This window comes from Miniopterus natalensis, chromosome X (assembly GCF_054644295.1).
Source record: "Miniopterus natalensis isolate mMinNat1 chromosome X, mMinNat1.hap1, whole genome shotgun sequence".
In the NCBI taxonomy this organism is placed as follows: domain Eukaryota; kingdom Metazoa; phylum Chordata; class Mammalia; order Chiroptera; family Miniopteridae; genus Miniopterus; species Miniopterus natalensis.
This window is the reverse complement of record NC_142103.1, coordinates 55,768,228-55,778,069: the sequence shown is the minus strand read 5'-3', so window position 1 is coordinate 55,778,069 and position 9,842 is coordinate 55,768,228. Positions and strand designations below refer to the sequence as shown.

Below are 9,842 nucleotides of genomic sequence, written 5' to 3'. Positions count from 1 at the left end.
GAGTGAGCACATGTAAACACACAGACAGACACACACAGAACCAATAGGAGTGTGGAAGTGTGTGCACATGCAGAATGGGGACTAGTGGAGTTTTTACCGTCTTAAATCACCTTAGGAATAGATCAACAGATAGATCATTTGTGTGGTTTTAAAAAGCAGGGATTGTTTAATTTTAGACATTCTTTTGTCTTTACTTTTAAAAACTATGTTATTTGGCAAAGAATTCAAAGAAAATACATTTCAGAAATGTGTTCCAAGTAAAATTATTCTTTACACATCTTTTATTTTAATTGATTTTTAGAAGGGGGGAGAAACATTATGTGAGATAGAAATATCAGTTGCCTCCCATCTACGCCTCAAACCCGCAACCTGTGTATGTGCCCTGACAGGAAGTCAAACATGCCACCTTTTGGTGTATAGGATGACGTTCCAACCAGCTAAGCCACCCAGCCAGGGCTATATTTCTTTTTAAAAGATTCTCTGCTTCATTTATTTTTATTTTTTAATATGGTTTTACTGGTTTTAGAGAGCAAAAGGGAGAGAGAGAGAGAGAAATATCGATGAGAGAGAAACACTGATTGGCTGCCTCCTGCACGCCCCATACTGGGGATTGAGCCCACAACCTGGGCATGTGCCTTGACCAGGAATCAAACCAGTAACCTCTTGGTTCATGGATCGATGCTCAACCACTGAGCAGCACTGGCTGGGTAAAGATTCTTTGCTTTAAAATAATCAGCTATATATTGCATATATCTGTGCGGTAACTGAAAAATCAAATCTATTACGCACTTATGGATGATATATAATTTCACGTGATTTTTATTTTCTGTATTCTGTTTTTTCCTGGTTTCCAAATATTTTAATTAAATGATGCATTTATTGGCCAGTGAACAAATGGTCTGTGATGAGTGATGAGTTTGGCGTACACAGCTATAAAGCTAATGAATGCATTGGAAGGGTGAGGAAGTGACACCATAGTCACTATATTTTCCTCTTTGTTAACCAGGCTTGTCAGTAAATTAAGTACTGCTGCGAAACTTGCCACTTAGCCATTCTTAATACTTTCAAAAATCTTTGGGAGTCTGTTATTAAAACAGAAAGTATGAGCTTTCAGTTTTTGTTATTAATAACTTAATAAGAATTTACTGCACCCTTTTTTATACCACACAGTTTTGAGTATTTTATAGGTGTAAACTTAATAATGAAAATAATATAGATACACCTATCAGCACATATGTGCTATGCATACTTATAAGTATTTTATATAAATTAATTCAGTCTTCATAATACTATATGAAGTAGTGCACAATAATTACTCTATATTTCAACATATGAAAATTGAGATACATAAAGTAACTTGCACAAGGTTACCCAATTCATAAGTTACAGAATAAGAATTTGAATCCAAGCATCCTGGCTTCAAAGACTGACCTCTCTGCCATATGATATATAATACTAAATACTGTAATTTGCACTATAAATTATGTGCCTTAAGATGAAATTTTATTATATTTACATATTTTAGTATATTCCTTAAAAATACCCAAACTCTAACAAGGCCCAACAATCACCTCAACAACTCCTCCAAGACTGTATGAATATTTTTTTTAAGAACAATTGCAAAAAGAATTAAGGTAAAATTCTATTTTTAGTTACACATGTGCCCTAGACCTTAGTGCAGGTGTTTCTGGTATATGGGCTGAAGCTAATGGCCTACCCTCAAGGCCTAAGGGGACTTTATACTAGTTTAAACTCAAATCAAATGTACTGCCATCACACCACAAACTATGGGGAAAATGACAGTCTCAAGTTACCTCTCTGAGGAGTGAAAGAGAAATATAAAAGCAGTCCCTGACATCAGGAAGCTGGCCTGATATTCACAACTAAGCCATGTTATTCTCCTATTGGACATAAACCATCTCACAGAAAACCTCAGACCAGGTTACTCTGGAACTATGATTAAATGAGACAAAGCAAGGTCACTTGCTTTGCCTAAGCATAGACAAAAACAAGGTCTCTGTGCCAACCAAAAAATACCAAACCCTTGTCATTCTAGCTAAAATGACTGGCTACAACCTTTTTACCAACTACAGCCTTATTCTTGTTCTAGTCTCTCCTCCCTATAAAGATTTATTGAGCTACTAATTATAAAATTACCCCTCCCAAATTTCTTTCTATAATATAGAGTAAACCTCCACTTTGTTAGACCCCACCAAATCACACAACCAAAGCCCAGATCTTGCAATATGATTTTTAACACCCACTTACTGATAACATACAACAGTTTCCCATGATGTGTTCTGCCACACAACAATAATGAATACATCCAACTTGTTCAACTATGGGTATGTCCCTGATGGTCTTTGTCTGGAGGCCATTGACATGACAGATACAGTAAAGGGGATTGGCCTGCCCTTATAGAAAGCAGTTTTACTGCTTTGCTTCATGAAGGCAAGAGAATGGGACAGGAAGGACTTCAAGATGCCTGGTTCTCTTCCGTGAAACAGCAGGAAAAATACACCCATGTTCCTGACTTTTTAATGCACAAAGTAAACACAATTAAAGGGGGCCTAATCTTTCTGCGTGAGAAGAGTTTGGGGGAGTCAGGAATTTAATAGAGATTAACAGTGATGAAAACTGTGAAAATGTCTACATTTACCAAGTATACATGCAAAATATTTCCATATTTAGGTTCCCCTATGATATTAACTTGTCTCTCTATCCCTATACACTGTCAACTGTTGCAACCCCAGGGAAAAGCAAGTGAGCATCTACTATTGTACTTGGTAGAAAGATACGATATTATGTCCAGACAAGAAGAGGAAAAAGCCCATACCTCCCTGCTCAGTTGAATGCAGAGAGATGAGACAGAGGTAAGAAAAGCAGGCAGTGTTAAAAACTTACCTCTTTGAGCCAAAATCTGAAAGAATGAGCAGGTTCAATAGTGGAAAAATAAGTCACAAGCAGGAGCTTTCATTCATTCCACTTTCATTTTATAATTCTGTGGGATCACATCACAACCACCTGGGATGAAGAGTAGATAGGCAGCCATAACAAGACAGAGTTATCATTTCCTACCCACTCTGTTCTCACAAGGTATGGGAGGGATTAAGAAGTTCCCTATTGGATTAAGAAGTACAGATTGGTAGCTACAAAATAGTCACCAGATGTAAAGTACAGCATGGGGAATATAGTCAATAATGTTGTAACAACTATGTATGGTGCCAGGTGAGTACTGAAAATATTGGGGGGAACACTTTGTAAAGTATGATTGTCTAAGCACTATGCTGTACACCAGAAACTAACAACTAATATAATATTGAATGTCAACTATAATTGAAAAATTAAAAAAAAAATAAACACACATACACATACACACACAAAGTTCTCTTTTTTCCCAGAGGGATAGATGTGACTCTCACAGAGTCTGTAAAAGGGGAAAGCCAAATCTCTCAGTTTCCATACCTGAGGAAGGCAAAGTAGGCTCTGAAACAAAGTTCTCTGGTCAATCATATCTCATTGTCCCAGTCAGTGTATGCTTCCCCTGCCCCATGCCATAAAGCAATATGAGCCCGTATACATCCAGATAACATTATGGAAAGGTAGGTAAATCTGAAATATAGACTAACACACAGGATCTTCTTGTTTATACAGTGTTTAAATTACTGAATAGCAGTGTGTTTACTGGATTTATAAATTTGAGATTTTTGTTTCCCTACAATCCTGGGAAGTAGAGGTGGATCCAGAATTAAGATTAGATCAGTTATAAACAATAAAAAAGTTAAACTTTCTTTGCATATTTAAATATAGTGTTAGTAAGTCTGCATGCCTATGTACACATAGAAAAATAATAATAAAAAATAAAACATTAACAGTGCTTATCTTTGGGGAGTGAGAATATACACTTTAGCTTTAATATATTCTTTTTTGTATTTTCCAAATGTCCTCCAATGAACATATTACTTTTATAACCAGAAAAAATATGTTTTAAAACATGAAACACTGAAATTTTTATTCATTTTATTTTTCAGTGAAAGAACATGAAAAGTCTTTCAAAATGGTAACGTGATCACTTTCAATGAATGATTAAATGCATATAAGAAAAAATATATACACTGCAATTATAGCTTACACAATTACACAGAACAATGTGGCAATCTTTTAAAAATACCGTGATTAACACTTCACTGATACACAATAAATAACCTCAGTATGACTAAGTTTCATTATTTATTATGATTACATAATACAAGAGGCTATGAAGAAGCTGTTATTAATAAATTTGGTTTTGCCTGAAATTCTTAACCATATACAGGCCTCTTCTTAAGCATTCAAGTTTTAAATTCATGACAAAATTAAACCCACTCACTAAAAAACAAAAATACATAAACAACAACAGCAAAAAAACGTTGGGTGGGTTCTCCTAGATTTTCTTTCCAAATAAATTTTGATCTCATTTAGCAGTCTGGATAATATTCACAGCCACAGATTAATAGCTACATTAAGAGTGACAAAAGGACTTCTGAAGGATTAAAATACATCACACTATTTTAATGTTTTAAATTATTTATCACAGTCTACATTTCTTGAAAGCATTCTATTACTAAAATGTAAGGTCAAATGAATTAGTATTTGAACTTCTTTTATATTTCTGAGACATGTGCTTTAACTGACACTACAAGAAAAATTCAGAACAAGACTAATTAACTTCTTTTATTTTGAGTAACTAGATCTAAGGCTGTTAATTTCAGGGCCATGTAGACTCTGCCTTAGCGGTCAATGTCTTCTACCATTGCCTCAAGATTTTTGCAACAGGCTTTAACCTCCTCAATTGCAGCCATCCAATTATCATAAATAATTTTGTCATAAATTGCATCATTAACTTCCCTAACTACCCCTTCCTGTTGGGATTCAAGTGCATCACCTGAGAAAAATAATACCGATCTTGGGATTATGTAAGTACGTAAATTGTGACCAAGTAAAAAATCATCATTTCCATCCTTTCCATTTGAGCTGATTCCATAAGGAGTAAAGAAATTGAAGAATGAATCTTTGGGAAAATCTTCAGTCACAGTTCGGATTGTTCCCCAGATCCGATGTTTCTGCTTCTTCTTGATGGTTTTCAAAGTGACGTTCTTTCCTTCATTCCAATCAATTTCACAGCCTGTGCAATACTCAATCGCAGTTCCCCTATAAGGATGGGGATCATAATATGCTAGCCTTGACTTCAGAACGTAGGTCTTTGTCAAGAGCTCATTTTTGAAATATTCATTGGGTTTGAAGTGAAATTCTAGTGTGAAACTGAGAGGCTCACCAGGATCTGAAAGCTTCACTTTAATATCTGTCAGGAGCTTCAGAATAGGCTCATCATATTTCTTAATCAAAGGAGTGAGTGTGTCAACATTTTTTAAGACAGTCAGCCAAAAATCAGGAATTCCTTTAGGATCGTCTTCATTATTTTCCCCAGTAGCCTCAATGTCATCCTCCTCCTCCTCCTCCTCCTCTTCCTCCTCAATAGCATAATCATAATAACCTTCCTCATAACCATCATCCTCATCCATATACTCATGCACCAGATACTCTTCATTATCATACATCTCTTCCTCATCATACATCTCCTGGTCATCATAGTCCTCATAGTCTGATTTATATTCACATTCCTCTTTTGTAGGTTCATAGATTGCGTTGATGATCTGACGTCTTTTTTCCAACAAGGGCTGATATATTTCAGCAAACTTTCTCTCAATTTCATGAAATTCCCTCAGGAATTTAGATTCTAGATTCGCGGCTCTAGTTTGAAGCTTTTTGAGGGCTAACACACGGTACTTAACTTTCACAGGTAGACTTTCAACAAAGTCTGTATCTAAAAGATAACCGATCAGTCCTTTTGGACGGTCTGGGTCAGAGAGCTCATCAGTATCTTCACCTTTTTCCCCTCCTTCCCCAGACCCAGCAGCATCTTCACATTTTTCCCCTTCCTCCCCAGGCCAAGAGGCGGCTTCTTCACTGCGCTCGCCATCATCTCCAGGCCCAGCAGCGGCATTTTCACCGCGTTCCGGCGGTTTCCCCGGCCCCTCCACCACCACCTTATTACCAGCCTCTTCTTGAGTGGATACTAACAATTCCTTGCCGTCAGCTGACTCGGCCATTTTTCAAAGGACAGTACACTCCTAATGTAGCTACCTCCAAGATCAGGAGATCTGACCTCCGCAAGGAAAGACTCACCAGAATATCAGAAGCGGCAGTGCCTGTGGCAGAGGTGGAACTACCAGTAGAGGCCGGACTGCGAAAGCGAAGGTCGTGGCTGCTGCCGGAATGAAGGCGGTGCTGAGGGTGTGAGAACTGAACGGAGGCAGCGGTGGCCTGGGCTTGAGTGCAGACGATGGCGATGGGCGATGTGACCCGTCCTGCAGTACCGGGCCAGAGACTGCAGAGAGCCGCAGGGGATAGAACTCCGCAAACAGCCACCGGTTAATAAAAAATGGTGCAGCAATATGATAACGCAGCTGTCTCTTGGCGAGATTTTCTCTGTGCCAATAGCTTGCGTCACGCCCTCCCTCCCCATCAACTCTGCTCTAATCTCATTTGCTGGGCTGTAGTAATTGACAAACCCTGAGCCAATAAATTACTAGGTGTATCAAGTTTCCAACTCCACTTACCTTCCGAGAATATGGCTGATTCATTTACCTCCCCCTTATCCTCCACCAGCTCCTTACCCCAAGTTTTCTGGAAACCCATATTTTTTAAGTTTATCCTTTTAATTTTAAACTGGTATTATACTTTTATAATTTCAAAAGAGCTAAGAAAATTGTAACTAAAAGAAAGTGAAGGGATTAAGCAAAAAAAAAAAAAACTCCCACAAAGACGCAAACAGTATGTTGATAGCTAGAGGGAAAGGGGTTGGGGTTAGGTGCAGGTGGGCAAAGGTGGGGGAAATGCAGAAGGAAAAGAGACTACTTGAGGCTGTGTGTGCAGATGCAATATGAAGATGATGTTTTGTTGAGTTGTACACTTGAAACCTCTGATTTTGTGAACCAATGTCACCTCAATAAATTCAATTTTAAAAAATAGAAAAAAATAAAATAAATGTTGAACAAGGGGAGAGAACAAGGCATCCACCCATCCTAGCTCTATCGTTTTGATTTTAGCCCTGAGCTCTGGAAAGGCTAGTGGTGGGTGGTGGAGGATCTTATAAGGAGAGACTAGAAGGAAAAGACTAAAAAATTAACAATGCTGGTCTCAGGGTGGTGTAACTGCCAGTAATTTAAATATCCTATAGTCTGTTTTTCTGTATTTTTCACAACTCTGTGATAAGTGAGCAGTAATTTAGATTGGGAAATTCTCGAAACATTTCTCTGGATGGGTGGCAGGGGAGGGTGTGCGTGTGTGCGTGTGTGTGTGTGTGTGTGTGTGTGTGTGTGTGTGACATTAGATGGGGGTTAGGGTGAAAGAGGTCCTGTGATGAAGAGTCAAAGTGCTGTATCCAACTGTATGACAAGTGAGCACAATAAAGAAGTGAACAATAAAAATAAATATACATAATAAAATTTAAAAATGAAGACTATAAACCAGTTGCCTGGCTTATCAGTAACTGTCCTGATACTGACTTGCCACTTCCTCTTCCTTGTTGCTGGCTTTAAAGCTCTAGGGAATTCTAAAAAGAAGGGCTCAGATATAAAGTAATGTTTCTTATAAATATCATAACATTTGCTTGACACTTTTGAGTTATTGAAAAATAATCTGAATCTCAGCATTAAAGGCATGGTTAAATATATGATAAGAGCATCCCTAAGATGGAATCCTATGCAGTCATTACAAATTTCCTCTGGGTAGGAATCATTGGTGATAGTTATTTTCTCCACATTTCTAATGCTGATTATTGATTAACTGAACAATTTTTAACATTTTAACCATTTTCCAGATTTAAACAACAATTTGTATTGTGTTACTATTGCAGAGATAAATACTGTTTAGATATTATTGTACCTTTTTACAGATTCTTTTATTACTCAGGTAAATTTTCCTTTTTAAATTATTTTATCTCTGTGTACTGTATACTGTTACAGTATTTACAAAATTTAATTTTCAGGCTCATGTGCCATTCTGGTAGTTCCATAGTTATGAGTCTCCTGCATTCCAAGTTTTATTTTTCTGGTTCTGTTCTTGCAACATTCCTGTAATTTTCTGATAATAAATACAATATATGCTTTTTTTTTTTTAATTTAGAAAATGAGAAAAATTTTAGAGTGTAACAGAAATCACTAGCAATCTCACAACCTTGAGAGAACAGATGTGTACATTTTGGTCCTTTTAGTATAATTTGTTTATATATGTGTTGTATTTAAGCTGGGGTTTTAAAAAATAAAACTGGGTCCACTTTTATAAACTTTTTTTCTCTTACTAACATATTACAATGCCCTTGAATAGTTTCCAAGAATGTAATTGTAAAAGAAAATCCATTGTTTTTAAATATATTGTGTAGTTAAACTGAACTATTAAAAGACAAAGAGAGAAAGTATGTTCATCTAATTTTAAGACTGAAGCGTCTTTCAACATCATACAGTCACAGAAGTCACAAAGGAAATTATGTGTTTCATAACATAAAACAAAAGTATATGATATCAAAAGCACAGTCAACAAAAGAAAAAACAGATAAATAGAATTTCTTCAAATTAGAAGCATTGTTTTGCCTCAAAGGATAGTATCAATGGAGTTAAAAGGCAACCCATTAAATGGATGGAAATATTGAAAATCATATATCCAAGAGAAGATTAATATCCAGAATATATTAAGAACTCTTACAGCTCAACAAAAATAAGGGAAAAAAACAAATAATTTAAAAATGGGCAAAGGACTCGAATAGACATTTTTACAAGGAAGAGATGCAAATGGCACGTGAAAAAATATTGACCATCAATAATTAAGGAAATGGAAATCAAAACCACAGTGAGAGACCACTTCACACCCATTAAAATAGATGTATGTCAGAATTTCACACCTATCAAAAAATAAAAACAGAAAATAACAAGTGTCTGTGAGGATGTGGAGAAACTTGAAACTTTATGCATTGCTGAAGAATGTAAAATGATGCAGACACTGTAGAAAACAGTATGGTGGGACCACACACAAAAAAAGTAAACATAGAATTACCATATGATCCAGCAATTCCACTTCTGGACATATAACCAAAAGAATTGAAAGCAGGGTCTCAAACAGACATTTTTCTACCCATGTTTACAACAGCATTTTCCAATAGCCAAAAGGTGGAAACAATCCAAATGTCCATTGACAACAAAATAGATAAAATGTCATATATATATGATATTATTCAGCCTTAGAAAGGAAAGACTTTTTTTTGCATTTATTTATGTATTTTAATTACAGTTTACATTCAATATTATTTTGTATTAGTTTCAGGTGTACAGCATAGTAACTGGACAATTATATACTTTACAAAGTGTTCCCCCTTATATTTCCAGTACCATCTTGGAAATTCTGACATACACATATTACAACATAGATGAACCTTGAAAACATGCTAAGTCAAATAATCCAGACACAAAACAGCAAATACTGTATGATTCTACTTATATGATATACCGAGAGTGTTCAAATTCATAGAGACAGAGTATAGAATGGTGGTTGCTAGGATCTGGAAGAAGGTGAGAATAGGAGTTTTTACTTAATGGGTACAGAGTTTTGGTTTAAAAAAATGAAAACATTCTGGATGTTCATGATGATCACACAATAATATGATTGTACTTAATGCCACTGAACTGTACATCTAAAATTGGTTAAAATGTTCACTCCATAGTATTGCAAATATCCATCTTTACTTCTAT

General features: G+C 36.0%; 1 protein-coding gene across 1 annotated transcript; it reads right to left on the bottom strand.

The window, feature by feature from the left end:
• Nucleotides 1–4,556: 4,556 nt before the first annotated feature.
• On the bottom strand, nucleotides 4,557–6,519 carry NAP1L2 (nucleosome assembly protein 1 like 2). Its single transcript, XM_016220451.2, has one exon. The coding sequence runs from the start codon at nucleotides 6,147–6,149 to the stop codon at nucleotides 4,770–4,772; it is 1,380 nt and encodes a 459-aa protein (XP_016075937.2). The 5' UTR covers nucleotides 6,150–6,519; the 3' UTR covers nucleotides 4,557–4,769.
• Between the last annotated feature and the right edge of the window lie 3,323 nt (nucleotides 6,520–9,842).

What these genes read in the sequence shown, in the direction of transcription:
- NAP1L2 (XM_016220451.2), bottom strand. Translation starts at nt 6,149, where the DNA reads ATGGCCGAGTCAGCTGACGGCAAGGAATTGTTAGTATCCACTCAAGAA.